The sequence below is a fragment of the Brassica rapa genome, chromosome A07 (genome assembly GCF_000309985.2).
Source record: "Brassica rapa cultivar Chiifu-401-42 chromosome A07, CAAS_Brap_v3.01, whole genome shotgun sequence".
Lineage (NCBI taxonomy): Eukaryota > Viridiplantae > Streptophyta > Magnoliopsida > Brassicales > Brassicaceae > Brassica > Brassica rapa.
Window position 1 is genome coordinate 8,764,810 of NC_024801.2, and position 16,471 is coordinate 8,781,280.

Sequence of the window (16,471 nt, forward strand, 5' to 3'; positions counted from 1 at the left end):
TAATTTTTATACATGTATTATATATTTTGCTTAACCATCTTACCAACGTATTAGATTTTATTTTTGAACATAAATATTTTATACTTATGAAAATAAAATTTATAAATTTAATACAATTTTATTATACTTAGCTCAATATAATATTTTTTAATATGATTGATTATAATTATATAATATATAAAATATTACAAAAATTTTTATTTTATAAACGATTACTGAATTTATTAATGTATAATAATATTTCAAAATAATTTTGAAATTAGTGAAAATATTTAAATATAATTTCGAAAATGAAGATCTTTTAAAAATCTTTTAAAACAGATTTGTTAGATTTTTAAAATAAATATATTTATACTTAAAATAAAAAGATATCAAAAGATATTATGATTAAAGTATTCTAAAGATTCTATGTATTATTAGTCCTAACAAAATATATTTAATAAGATTTCTAAGTGATGGTCCAAATTAAAAAAAAAATCACACATGAAAGAAGTCATGACTTCTCTTTTAATATATAAGATTTATGCAAGCCCTTTTACAAAAAAAAAATATTATCTATTTATGCAAATTAGCATATCCATATTTTTATCTGCTATGTTTAAATCAGCCACACTTTTCTACCTTTATTTGGCAATATTTTAGATATATCGCTAATGTCACAAAGTACATTCGTAACCCAAATTCTAGACCTGCAATCCAGAACTAGGGTCACAGCCCTTCAATGGGTGTAAAGTACTTAATATATCTTTAAATTGATATATAATTTTGCAAATTATTATCTTTTTCTCATGGAAATATGTTTGAGGCTATTCCTTTAGCTATTATTTAGGCTAGCACAGCAATAATTTACCCAGGGCTAGAGAAGCTCACTGGCAAGTACCACCCCTCCTGAACTTTCAACTTAAGATATGAACAACATTATCATAGTTAAAGTATCATCTCATACAATCGTGCAAACTTTATCTTTAATCGATAACAAACATATAAATCACCAAAAAGGAAGCATATATATTAAAAAAAATCGAAAAATTATATAGTTACTCAAAAGAATATGATTGCTTATTTGATCAAAGTACTTGCCAAGTTGCATCTCACGCGGAAACGTTGGATTCGAAAAGAAACTAGAAACACAAATCGTTTTTTTTTAAACGTTGGATTCGAAATCTTATTTGATTTAGTTACTTAGTAAGACTATAAATCGTTGTTAGCTTTTTATAACTTTTTGTTCTTGTTAAGTTGGTGTGTTCTCTAATGAATTTTATCTTCCCCTCCCAAACAATATTTTTTGTATTTTTACATCCCTTAGAACATCTCTAATTCATAGCTATTTTTTATTCGAGATGCTACTCCCTCAGTTTTATATTAGTTGTTATATTAGAGTTAAAATTTTATTTCATTTTAAATATTGTTTTATGTTTCAATGCAAAATTTATTAGTAATATTTTATAATTTATTTTTCTATTGGTTGAAATATAGTTAGGTGTATGAGTAATGATGTTTTTATTTTAGAAATATATAAAATTAAATATATTTTTTAATCTGTGTGCATAAACCTAAAACGAAAACTAAAATGAAACGGAGGGAGTATAATAGAAAAAAGATTCAGTCAAGATCATCTCTATTTCTTCCTCTAAAATATAGATTGCTATTTTTACATATATTAAGAGGAAGAAATATTATTCTTCTATAATTAGAGGCACTTTTTATTTACAAAATGGTCCTTCAACTTTTTACTTTAATAATTATTACCAAACATAAATACTTTTATAGTGACTTACACTTTTTATATGAATAAAAGCATACTTTTTATTTACATTATAGTTTTTAAGAAATATTTAGTTTAAGTAATATCATAGTTTTTTGAAATGTAAAAATAAAGTGGGTTAATTTTCAATTTTCACAAGTAAGAAGGTATTATTTGTAAATTAAATATATATATATATATATATATCAAAAATATTTTTTTAGAGGAATATATTTAAAACAAACCATCTCTATTATAGAATTTCCATATTTTAGAGGAATAAATCGAAGAATATATTGGAGATGTACTTACAGCCTTACCACTTACTACTACTACTGCACATTTCGGATATCAAAATGGCTAAATGTGTAGTAAGGGATGAGATCCATGCATATTAAGATTACGAATATTCAAAACTCAAGTCGAAATTCACCTAAAATTTTGGGTGAAAGGTGAGAGAACAATGGAATAAGAGTAGCAAGTCACAACTTTTGTGACATGTTCTCCTCAACTAGACCAACATATATCTTACATTTGTGAAGTGATAATACAGATGTATGTGACAAGAGATCACCCAAAACAAAAGAACCTAACTGAATTAGAAAGTACAAAGATGATTATCGTAAATATTTGAATGATTCCTTTCTTAAAATATTTCAAATATCCAAACTAAACCGAATAAAAAATCAAATAAATAAGGTGGGGTATTATGGTTAAAAAATTACACGCATTAGATGATTGTAAAAAAAAAAAAAACTTTTTTCCTAATAACATACAAAAAGGAAACATCTCTAATCGTAAACGCACTTTGAAAATCAAATGCTTAGCTGCTAAACATGTCTTTGCAGTACGAAAGTCACCAATAATACCAAAAACTCTTACGAAACACGGAGTTCAAATGATCTACAACGACAAATATATAATAATAATTATTCAATTAAATAATTAATAATGTCGGATTAAAAAGTGATCAGTGTCTAAACATTCAATTTAATATGTGTTGATGTACAATCGGTGAAATATATTGCTGACGTCTTATAGGCACGCCTTGTGCCTGTAGTGTCTGAGCCGTCGAGATACTTTCAGATCTGCAACTCTTTGATTTTTCATTTAAAATAGTAGATTTGCATTGCAAACAAGATCTGAATAAAATACATGCAAACACACAAATTTGCTGAGCTTTATTAGGAACCTTTAGAACGCGGTCCACACATATAATAATTCAAAAATGTTTCTAATCATGGATTTGAACAATTGAAAAAAGAAACCTCACGTATGCATGATGCATCAACAAATGACTGGTGATGGCAGTATGACATTTCAGATATACTTGATCGTGTCTGGCTTTAACGTAGGTTTTAGTTTGTTTCCTAAAAGTTCTCCTAGGTACTCTTGAAAGTTTCATGATAGTTTCCTCAAACTTTAAAGCAATATGAAAGATTAAGAATCCATCCCAACAGCTAATAATGATGAAATGGGATCATGGCATGTAACATATTGTGGTTTGTGTTAGTATTGTTTTGCGTCATCATCAAACTGATGCAATCGACATTTCTTTTTGCTGGAAAAAATAATATATGACGATTTGAAGCTCTTAACTTATTTTAGCATTGAAATGATTTATTATATTTGACTAACTCGTGGATCGGTCAGTCGGTCACGGTTGGCATGATAAAATCCTAAATCTGACCCTAGTTCGAGAATATTATTTTAAGGTTTGTAGTGCTAGTTAGCTAAAATGTTTCTTACCGCATCAAAACCAAAATAGTCGAGTGTCGTATTTAAGTTCCTGATTCACTATTAATACACCCAGACTATAGTTCGGCCATGGACTTAACAACAAACAAATTCAACAGTCCCATTAAAACTTACAATATATATATATATATGCACATAGGCTATTTCGTTATTACTGAAAAATAATAACTGTATTTTAGAAACAGATCAAACCAATAGATAGTGACCAACAGTTCTACCCAACCAAAATGATTTTTACTACTTTTTGGTAGATATGTTTCGACTATGTTGAAGATGGAAATATCGGACACTGGTTTTTGAGATGATATGATAATATTTTAAAGAAAATAAGAAGAGATAGTGCTTGCTATCTTTACAAATATCTGTTAGACAGAAAATTATAAGACCACCTGTCTCATAGTGACGCACACCATAAACTCGTTCATAGTGATTTAATTTATTTATATAGTCTATTGCCATAATTCCTTATGTGGAATCCAGCGAATCTTATACGACAACAGCAAAGATTAGTGTAAGATCGCATGTATAAATCTCCTCGACACTTGGAGAAACCTTAGTGGTTCTTATGTGTATCAACTTTAAAAATGAAGCACCATTAAAGTTTTACGATTGTACTTTTAATTAAAGAAAAAAAAAAGGGTTTTCTTCAAAAAAAACCCTCAATGTGGTTTTTTCTTGCAAATTAATCCGCCAACTCAAAAACTCACGAATAACCCTCCAAATACCAGTCAAACTGCAATATAATCCTCAGTTGTATATATGTGTATTTGACTGTGTATAATTTTAACATTTTTCAATACTACATCGTTTTGACACTAAATTTTTAATGAAATTTTTTTGTTGAACACAAGATTTGAACCTTGACCCTTAAACACTATGTACATGCTACATAACCACCTTCATTACGCATTTACGCAAGCTTCCATATCCATGAGAAGAAGAAACAAGGTCATTTCAGAATGAATTTTTAGAAATCTCTATAATTGTGTTCGTTAAGTAAACAAATATATTTGTTGGCTGAGATGGTTATATAGCATGCACATAGTGTTTAAGGTTCAATGTTCAACCCCGAGTTCAACAAACTTTTTTCATTAAAAAATTAGCGCCAAAACAACGTAGTATTGAAAAATGTTAAAATTATACACAGTTAAATACATATATATACGGCCGAGGGTTATATTGCGATTTGACTGGCACTTGGAGGGTTAACCCGTTAGTTTTTGAGTTCGCGGATTAATTTACAAAACAAAATCACATTGAGAATTTTTTTGTAGAAAACCTAAAAGATAATGAGCTTAAATATTAAAAATAACTATAATTAATGTGTGTATCAACTCGTAGATCATATATATACGTGCAACAGGACCGAAGTTCCAAATATTTCTATTGGATAGATGCTCGGGTACACCATGTTACGTGTTACCCAATGCCTTAACATTATATTTTTAGTCCCGAATGAATATTGAAATGATTAATAAATAGCCCTATAAGATCCTTGTTTGGTATTCATGAAAATGTTGAAGTTCGAGTGACTTAGCATTAGGTTTAAGCCCCAAACTAGGGCCATCAATCAGATTTATCATTTGATTAGTCAGGCATAGCTTTTTTCAGCTCTCTTTTGGTTTGGTTTAGATTAGATTATTATATCCTTAATTTTAACCTAAAATCCCGCCCCCCCCCCCAAAAAAAAAGATCCCTCAAAGAAAATGTACCAGCCAGAAGGGACATTTTAGTATTTTTCAGATGATGTCTTTGCGGGATGAAGATTTGGATAGACAAAAGGATATATATATACGGGGGACTTCTGAAAAGGACATGTTTAAAGAGGTAAAGAGAGCTCCCAAGTTCTACTTCTTCTTCTTTTCTTTACCTTTTCTTTGTAATACTAATATTCTTTTTTTTTTCCGTCTATATCTACAATTCCAATTCTTTTCTTCTTTGGATAATTTTTGCTGAATAGATTAATTATATAAGAGCTCCTACAACTATTTTTGTAATTTAAGATTGATAAAGTATATATAATGTAAAAAGGATCCGGATATCAGTTCGGTTTCGGTTCGGTTTTTTTTGGTTTTCGGTATTTCAGTTAGTAAAATATAACTACCATTCTAAATCCATATTTACTTCGGTTCGGTTCGGTTTATATACCGTCGGTTTTTGGTTTATTCGGTTTTATACCAAAAAACATAATTATTTTGTTTGAGATCATATTATATGAATTTTAGAGTCATATTGTCAACACAGTCATTTACTAAAAATATATTACATGTTCAAATAGATGAACAAAAAAGTAAAAATGCTTCTACCATCAAATAAAATAATCAATTCTATAACTAAAATCAAAGCTTGAAATTTTGAAATTAAAAATATAAAACAAAACAGAAACATAAAAGAAAAGTTTTTCCACTCTTCCATATTTAGTGTTCATTAAAATCATGCTTTTTCAATTGAAAATTTTCCATTAATTATTGTCCATCAAATTTATAATCTTCATATTAATTAAGTGAAGACTAAAATAAATCAAAAAGATCAAAAAAAGACTTAGAAAATAAGATATATGAATTACGATGTATTGTTATTTAGTTATAGTTCAAGTGTTTTACAAATTAAGGTTTTTTATTACTATAAAATTATGGTAATAGTTATTAACATAAATTTAACTTATATAACAAATAGATTTTCATGTATTGTATTAAACTAGATACATATTTACATGTTTCTACTTTTAATCGGTTTTGTTCGGTTTATTCGGTTTAATCGGTTATATACCAAACCATATCCAAATCCTACGGTTTTTATAAAATTATATCCATTCGGTTTATATGGTATATACCAAAACCAAATCATATTGTCTATTTCGGTTCGGTTCGGTACGGTTCGGTTTTACCATATTTAACAGTCCACTGTATATATATTGTACATTTCCTTGCCTTTTGATAGTGATAACCTTATAGTTTTGATTCTAGAAAGAACATTAACTCTACAAATCTAAAAAGATCTTTGTCTTGTCACTAGTCTCTGTATTTATAGAAAACAAACAAAAAGTGGTGGAGCCAACTCGCCAAGGAGTTAATTAGAGTGAGTCAGTGCGTGCATATATAAATACTGGAAGGGACAGAGAGAAAACAGAACACAACATAACGCAAAGGCAGATCAGAAGAACATTTAGGTTTCATAAAACAGAGAGAAGGAGATTTAAGATATACTTCTCTTTTCTAGCTTTCACTTATAGAAAAAAAAAAGAAGAAAGGATGAGTTTGTGGGGAGTGATGGGAGCAGGATGGGGAATGGTAGAAGAAGGTTGGAGAAAAGGGCCTTGGACTGCGGAAGAAGACCGTCTTTTGATCGATTATGTGCGTCTTCACGGTGAAGGCCGATGGAACTCTGTGGCGAAGCTCGCAGGATTGAAGAGAAATGGCAAAAGCTGTAGGTTAAGATGGGTTAATTACTTAAGACCAGACCTCAAGAGAGGACAAATCACTCCTCATGAAGAAACCATTATCCTTGAGTTGCATGCTAAGTGGGGCAACAGGTAACTAATTTAAGTTTTATTTGTTTATTTGCGGTTTGCTTTATATTTGCATTTAAATGTTATAATTATTTGTGTAGCCTTACTCAAATAAGTAGCTTTTGCCTTTTAATTTTTTTTATGGTTTACTGTCTAATGATTTTTACAACCTTAGGTGGTCAACAATTGCTCGTAGTTTACCTGGAAGAACAGATAACGAGATCAAAAACTACTGGAGAACCCATTTCAAGAAGAAGACAAAATCTCCAGTTAACAATGTTGAGAAGACGAAAAACAGAATCTTGAAGAGGCAACAATTTCAGCAGCTAAGACAGATGGAGATGCAGCAAGAACAACAGTTGCTTCAGTTCAACCAAATCGACATGAAAAAGATCATGTCTTTACTAGATGATGACGAAAATAACAACAGTGGTGATAATAACTTCAGTAGCAGTAGTAGCGGCAGTAGTGGCGAAGGCGGTGCCTTCTATGTTCCTCATGAGATCACACACTCAACAACTGGTTCTGGTTATGACCCAAATGGCAATGGGGTTTTCCCGGTGCCAATACCTGAGGCTAATGTCAACGAAGATTTCACCGTTTGGGATGGTTTATGGAATCTTGATTTGGAGGGACAAGAAAGCTTTGGTGGTGGTGCTTGTTTCCCAAGGAAGCACTGTTTCCAAAACGTGTTTATTCCCTTCTGTTAGCTTGAGCCTTTAAGTGTCTTACCTGCCGGAAAATGAAAAAAATAAAACTTGACTGACAAGTTAGGTCGAGTTTGAGTTTGGTTTGGTCTTATATTTTCTGATTTTCGGTTTAACATAAGTTGTTCTGTTAGCCATTGTGTGTGGATCTTATAAGAAGCACATTTACGCAACGCCAAGTTAACGAACGAGTGATGTAGTAGAAAGTCTGGACGAATTGTGTGTCAATTGTAGCACAATAAAATTCAATTGAAACAATCAAATAAAAATATTGTTACTTGTAAATTTTTGTCTCCAAAAATATCTTCTAGATGAGACGAATAGAGTAGAGAAGATCATTCTAGTGTGTAAATGAGTCGTTTATGCAGACTTAAGATTTATTTTGTTTGTGTGATATTACTATATTAGTAACTAGGCACAATCATTTAGTAGTGATTCGGTAAACGTCGATATTGTTTTTGACCAACCAAAGTAGCAAGTAGAAAGGAAGAGACATTGACATGTCACTACTTTTTATCAATAAGTAACTTTGAAAACGTTTACGGTTAATTAGTAGCCTAAATGGGCTTTTATTATACGCGGCCATTATTATCTGAAAGACCACAAATAAAAATTGAATATTTGCGTCCCCGTTTTATACACAGTGGGCCATATTTGATGGCAGATTAGTTCTGGGCCTTGTGGGCCCTAAAATTTTAACAATTACTCCTTTTAAATTAATTATAATTATTATATCCAAACTTTCGTCAATAATTCAAATCAAAGATTCAAAATCTACGGACATAATTAGTAATTGCATATATTAGACCGCAAGCCCATTATGTAAGCACATGTAACTAGGATTCATAAGGACTATATATACGTCAATATATGGTTAATGTCTATAATGCTGTAAAATAACGGTTTTTTCTTCTTTTATTATATGAATCAAACGATCATATAATAAAAGAAACTTAATAGCTTTGTAAAACTTTATTGAAATGGAAAATAAACCATAGAACTTTATTGAAAGATTAAGAAACTAAAGAAAAGAAGAAGTTTGTGTTGTGTTCAAGAGATATAAAAAGTCATTTGATTCATATAATAAAAGAAGGAAAAATTACTCTTTTACCGCAGCCAAAGTTACAGACATTAACCATAAAAAGAAATATATATATATATATATATATATAGTCCTTATAAATCCTAGTTAAATGGGATTAAATAATGGGCTTGCAGTTTTTACATGGGCCTTGCTAATACTCCCCTGCAAGCTAATACTCTCCCCCAAACTTGGCATCGGCTGAAGCAAGATGACAAGTTTGAAGATGCAACTAGTAGTGACTTGGAGACATGAAGATGTAGACATCTTCTCATTTGATGTGGAGATAAAAACAATAGACTTTAAAACCAAAAAATACCTTGATCTATACTTCGAGATCTATCATACTCCTTCAGAGGTATCTTTGTACTTAGAGAGTTTTTCCATAGTCCCTCAGAAGTATAATTTTAACCATTATATCTTACTAAAATCCTGGTTTTTCTGTACCCATCTCTTAGCAAAGGAGAGTCACCGTAACTTCCAACAATATATTCCTATAGCCAACTAACCACTTTAACTTCCTCTTTGCCATTTTATTGAACATGTTGTGTCCATACAACTAACCAGACATCATCAGTCATTTTTATCAAACCCAAGACAGCTAACCAGACAGCATCAAACAAACCATAAACCATTGCGTTCTTCTGAATCTACCAAACAGCCATCCACTTGTTATGTCTAGGATAGAAGGACATATACATACCACTAATAAACAAATTTTGTGTGATGACGTTCTGGATCTGGTCGTCTTTTTGAAAAGAGGCGACTTTGAGATGTAAAGATTCAACCTTCAGCTCATTTGAGGACAAGTTGTGTGCTTTGATTAAAGCAGCCACGTGACTGAGATTTGTTCAGACCCGTTTTGCTTGGTGTTTCAAAACCCCATAGATTGACTCGTTAGCTTGAGCGGAAGCTGTAGAAGAGGCAAGATACGCCCATGAATCGACCTGGCTCTGATACCATGATAACATTTGAGAAACCTAGAAAGATAATAGCTTTGTAAAGCTTTATTGAAATGTAAAATAGCTCATAGAGCTTTACTGAAATACTAAGAAACTAAAGAAAGGAAGAAGGTTGTGTTGCCTTCGAGAGATATAAAAGATCGTTTAATTCATATAATAAAAGAAAGAAAGACTGCTCTTTTACAACAACCAAAGTTATAGACATTAACCATATATCGACATATATATAGTCCTTTTAAACCCTAGTTACATGAGCTTAAATATTGGGCTTGGGTCTTTACATGGGCCTCGCTAATACTCACCCGCAAACTTGGCGTCGGTTGAAGCAAGATGACAAGTTTGAAGATGCAAATAGTAGTGACTTGGAGACATGAAGATGTAGACAGCTTCTCATTTGATGTGGAGATAAAAACAGTAGACTTTAGAACCAAAAGAGACCTTGATTTATACTTGGGGATCTATCATACTCTCTCTGAGGTATCTTTGTACTTGGAGAATTTTTGTATAGTCCCTCAGAGGTATAATTTTAACCATTATATCTCACTAAATTCCTGGTGTTTTGTACATATCTCTTAGCAAAGGAGAATCACCGTAACTTCCAACTCTAGATTCCTATAGCCAACTAACCACTTTAACTTCCTCTTTACCATTTTATCGAACATGTTGTGTGCATACAACTAACCAGACAGCATCAGCCATTTTTATTAAACCCAAGACAACTAACCAGACAGCATCAAACGAACCATAAACCATCGCATTCTTCTGAATCTACCAAACCGCCATTCACTTGTTCTGTCTAGGATAGAAGGACATATACATACCACTGATAAACAAATTTTGTGTGATGATGTTCTGGATTTGGTCGTCTTTTTGAAAAGAGGCGACTTTGAGATGTAAAGCTTCAATCTTCAGCTCATCCGAGGACAAGTTGTGTGCTCTGATTAAAAGAGCCATGTGATTGAGATTTCTTCAGATCCGTTTTGCTTGGTGCTTCAGAAACCCATAGATTGAGTCGTTAGCTTGAGCGGAAGCTGTAGAAGAGGCAAGATACGCCCATGAATCGATCTGGCTCTGATACCATGATAACATTTGAGAAACCTAGAGAGATTATAGCTTTGTAAAGCTTTATTGAAATGGAAAATAGCTCATAGAGCTTTATTGTAAGACTAAGAAACTAAAGATAGGAAGAAGCTTGTGTTGCCTTCAAGAGATATAAAAAATCGTTTGATTCATATAATAAAAGAAGGAAAGACTGCTCTTTTACGGCAACCAAAGTTATAGACATTAACCATATAGCGACATATATATAGTCTTTATAAGCCCTAGTTACATGAGCTTAAATAATGGGATTGGGGTCTTTACATGGGCCTTGCTAATACTTACCCGCAAACTTGGTGTCTGTTGAAGCAAGATGACAAGTTTGAAGATGCAAATAGTAGTGACTTGGAGACATGAAGATGTAGACAGCTTCTCATTTGATGTGGAGATAAAAACAGTAGACTTTAGAACCAAAAGAGACCTTGATCTATACTTGGAGATCTATCATACTCTCTCTGAGGTATTTTTGTACTTGAAGAGTTTTTGTATAGTTCCTCAAAGGTATAATTTTAACCATTATATCTTACTAAATTTCTGGTTTTTTTGTACCCATCTCTTAGCAAGGAGAATCACCATAACTTCCAACTCTAGATTCCTATAGCCAACTAACCAGTTTAACTTCCTCTTTACCATTTTATCGAATATGTTGTGTGCAACCAGACAGCGTCAGCCATTTTTTTCAAACCCAAGACAACTAACCAGACAGCATCAAATGAACCATAAACCATCGTTCTTCTGTATCTACCAAACAACCATTCACTTGTTCTGTCTAAGATAGAAGGACAGATACATATCACTGATAAACAAATTCTGTGTGATGACGTTCTGGATCTGGTCATCTTTTTGAAAAGAGGTGACTTTGAGATGTAAAGCTTCAACCTTCAGCTCATCCGAGGACAAGTTGTGTGCTCAGATTAAAAGAGCCATGCGATTGAGATTTCTTCAGACCCGTTTTGGTTGTTGCTTCAAAAACCCATAGATTGAGTCGTTAGCTTGAGCGGAAGCTGTAGAAGAGGCAAGATACGCCCATGAATCGACATGGCTCTGATACCATGATAACATTTGAAAAACCTAGAGAGATTATAGCGTTGTAAAGCTTTACTGAAATGGAAAATAGCTCATAGAGCTTTATTGAAAGACTAAGAAACTAAAGAAAGGAAGAAGCTTGTGTTGCCTTCAAGAGATATAAAAGATCATTTGATTCATATAATAAAAGAAGGAAATGCTGGTCTTTTACAGCAGCCAAAGTCACATACATTAACCATATAGAGACATATATATAGTCCTTATAAACCCTTGTTACATGGGCTTAAATAATGGGCTTACGGTCTTTACATGGGCCTCGCTAATTGCATATTAGTATTGCAAACTATTTTTCTTTTGAGTTGTTTATGTGTAAAGTAAAGAAATTTTAAAAAAATTATGTTTGTATTAATCTAATTAAATTAAAAAACCAGATTATATGACCAAGATAATCAGTGTCATGCTGAGTTGTCAGTGTTATAGACCATTTCCAAACTAAAACTTAATTATATTTTTTAAAATAAAATAATTTTATAATAGAGTATATTTTTGACTAAGGCTTCATTAATGCTTCTACACCAGCAGGTCCATGTTTCAATTTCCGGAGAAAGCGATTTATTAAACAATTATGCAGGCTACAGAGAAAAAACTTACAAGAGATCTTCAACATGGTGCAAGTAAACTCGGTCAGGCGTGATCTTCGTAGAATGGCTCAGGTGATGCAGTTAGGCGTAGATTCTTATAAGACAGGTAGTATTGTCAGTTGTCGGATCGTCTAATATAATATTTCTCATAATTGTAATATCATAATAAATCAGCGTTAAAAAAAATAGAGTATTTTTTTTAACTCTACTCCATTTTGGAGTAAATAGTAGAGCAATAAAAATGTATTATTCTCTTTCTGAAGTAAACCTATATTTATATCATTATAAAATAAAAAATAGAATAAGGTTTGAGCATTATAATTGGAAACTCCATTTTAAAGTAGAAATGAAGTAGGAAATGCTCAGGTTAAACACTAAATTTATTTTATTTTAGTAATGATTATGATCATATAGTTTCAAAATCTGTACGATACTCCATAATTGCATGGAAACATCATTGGTTTTCCGAAGTTTAGATTCAGTTTTGGATCATAGTAAATAATGTGATGACAATGTTTAATGCGATTCCATCAGCTACTTCCTCGCACATCCAAAATTGTTTCCTCATATTAGCCAAACTGTATGTGGACCATATATGTATTCGTATTAAAAGTACATTTCAAACTGTACAATATTTTACTTACAACTTAGTGGATAGGGCTGGACACAGATCGGATATCCAAATATTTGAAAGTATTTGTGATTTGATTTGTATGTTACGGATATTAAATTTTTCAATTTGCGTTGCTCCAGATAATACGGATATCCGGATAACCGGATATCCAGAAAATATGTAGATATTTGCGGATAGGAATATTTACGGTTATATTTTTCATTTTAGTTAATACAAATAATCTAGAAAAATCGAGATAAATTTGTTCTTTAAAATATTTTTACATGATATATAAAATAAAAAATAAAAGAAGCTGTGAAATTATATATTTGTAAATTTTAAAATTAGTTATAAGAAATACAAACTTAAGAAAAAATTATAGATATCATAAAAATTTCTTTTATTTTTTTTAGTTTAATACTTTTATAAGTAACAATGTGAACAATATTTATTAAATCATACGTTAAAATAACAATGATATAAACTCATACGTTTAGAACTATACATTTAATCGATATATATATATATATATATATATATATATATATATATATGTATTAATATAGTTGTTGGAGCGGAGCAGATATCCGGTTTTTAAAATTTTATTATTTGTGATTTTCTTCGTTTTTAACGAATATTGATTTTTAATATTTATTTTGGTTCAAAACTTTACGGATATCTAGATTTTCGGATCGAATAAAATTAAATAACGGATCTAATCAAATTTAACGAACAATGGTGGTCTACAAAATATAAATAAATACGTACGGACGAAGCCCTTAGAAATGTTACTGACGTAAGTTTTACTATATTACGGATACATATATACACCAAATATGTCTATATATACTCAACATATTTAAAAAAAAATTATATATATATATATATATATATATATATATATATATATATATATGCTCAACATGTTGGAACCATTATAGAACGTTTCTCAAGAAATTCTAAATGGGAGAGTTCAGAATTTGTTATTCATTCAAATACTCTTTCTTTAAAATACACTTTCTTTGTTTCTAAGAGATAAAGTTTTAAAATAATATTTTTTAAAAGGATTTTTGTTTTATAAAATTTTTATTAGTTAATAATGGTAAATCGTAAACTTTTTTAAAAATGTGCTCCCTCTGTTTTTGAAACTAAGATTATTTTGATTTTTTGTTTAACAGTGATAATGTTTTTATTATTTTAAGGTATTTCACATATTTTTAAAAACATTAAAGAAAAATATTTAAACTAATTACAAATCATCATTGGTTGATATTTATCAGAAAGTATATAGTAAAAGTAAATAATAAATTTAATAAACATTCATTGTATTTTTAATATGCATCATAACAGTATTTTATATAAATGATATAAATATACATTGTATCCGAATAATCTAGAAAAAATATTCGGGAAGGGAGAGAGTAGTATTTATAATAATATTACTTGTGTAAAATTATGATACTAAGCTAATATCAATAATAAATTTATAATCAAACTTTAATATGTGTGAAACACTTAAATACATTTAAAAAAAAAGTATAAAATTAGCTAGAAGCCTCTGGACTACAATAGTTAGAGTCCAAATGGTTCTCAGGAGTCCGCTAGCAATGCAAAGTCAACCTGTTTTGGCCAAAGTATTAATGCGAAACTCTCGATTTTCTGTAAATTTCTTATGATGTTTGTACTCGTTAACATTCCATTACAACATGAAAAATGATTCAACAAGAGTTACTAAAGAAAATTTTGAAATTTGATATGCCTAGCATAGAGGCAGCTATAGACACCTACCCTAACATGCCATGACGCCGAGCCATGGACTGGCCTAACTTACACAAGTGACCCGTTTGATAAAGTCTAATTTCATAAACCAGTGACCAGGTAATATGGCTTTTCGTAATTAGCAAATATTTTTTTTTTTTTTTGAAGATAAAAAAAAAAAAAAAAAAATATAGTATGAACTATAATTAATCAGTAATAACTACGTATTATACTTAGAAATCAATGTGCTATGTGGTAATCCATGATGTCATACGGTTTTAAAGAACTATAATTGCTACCAAATATGTGATTAGTTTGTCGTTCGAAATTAAAAAAAGTTTTGCTTAATGTCAACCCTGATCATTATAATGATACTCTTATATTTTTTTTCCGTAGTTTTCATCAGCTAGTTTGTAATCTGACGAGCTCATTGATTCTTCGTTGTACGTATTTATCAGTGAATATAGATTACAAATGTTTCCTATAATCATTAAATTAATACGTATAGGCATAGTTGGAACATTATTGATTCACATAATAAAAGCCAGCTAAGTGAGAGCGATAGTAGTGGTAGAAACTATGAGAGCTTTTTCAGAATTTTTTTATTAAAAGAGTAAAATACTAATTTTTATATCTACAATTTCATAGTTTTTTCTTCCCGAAAACTATTTTCGTTTCTTTTTCCATTTTCTGTTTATTTTCATTTATTTTAAGTAGGAGTGGTCAGTTAGAAATTACAGATAAAATATTCTAAGAGTCTAAAAGCATTTCCATCCATTAAATACTTCAAAAATATCTTAAACAAAAAAATATATTACTATTTAAATGTAATTTAACTATTTAATTAACTTCTCTCTTTTCGATTCTATTTTTTTATTTATATTATAAAATATTCTCATGACGAAAAAAAAACTCTCAGTAGAGGTAGTTTAATTAACAACAACTAAGTCGTTGGTTGAAAAATCGATACAGAGAAAACAAAACCATCCAAAATTTATAATTGTTAATGCTAACATGATCATCCAAGTTTTATAATTGTTAACGCTAACATGATCAACTATCAAAATTGTAAATAAAATTACAGATCAGATTCGGCTGACACAGAAGAATGCAGGTTTGGACTTTTAATAGAATTACATAAAGCAAAATGCCAAAATAATATTTTATTTATTTGATGAGTAAAGATAGAAACAATGATAATATAAGCTTGAATCAAGTTTGGAAGGGATAGTAAATGAAAGAAAAGCAGTGTTTGAAATTAGGGAGAAGTTTGTAGTATGAATTGGCAGCTATGACTTATCCTTCTCTTCTTATCATTCTTTGCTTATATAGATGGAATGCCAGTCATTGGACAAAGCGGGGGAAGCCGAGGTTTACAGCCTTTTTCATTTCTTAGTTATTTCCGGTCATGAGATCTCATAAGTTCTTATAAGTCTGGTGGTATAATCAATTGTCCAAACTGCCTTTATCAGAGTCCAAGTTCGATGCTTCATTTGATCATATCTTGTCTTTACCTTCTTCTTCTTCTTATCTCTGTTTTTTCTTTAAAAATGTTGCCAATTTATTTTTCTTGCT

The 16,471-nt window shown here is 30.4% G+C and overlaps 1 protein-coding gene across 2 annotated transcripts; it reads left to right on the forward strand.

Annotated features, from left to right (window-relative positions):
- Positions 1 to 495: 495 nt before the first annotated feature.
- On the forward strand, positions 496 to 16,063 carry LOC103828646 (myb-related protein 305). Of its 2 annotated transcripts, XM_033274498.1 has the most exons (3): positions 496 to 5,546; positions 6,402 to 7,034; positions 7,186 to 16,063. In XM_033274498.1, exons 2-3 carry the CDS (start codon positions 6,754 to 6,756, stop codon positions 7,718 to 7,720), a joined length of 816 nt encoding a protein of 271 aa, XP_033130389.1. In that variant the 5' UTR covers positions 496 to 5,546; positions 6,402 to 6,753; the 3' UTR covers positions 7,721 to 16,063. The 2 variants fall into 2 exon arrangements, with proteins under 2 accessions (XP_033130389.1, XP_009102521.1); XM_009104273.3 differs by lacking the exon at positions 496 to 5,546 and having other exon boundaries at positions 6,284 to 7,034.
- Positions 16,064 to 16,471: the final 408 nt, after the last annotated feature.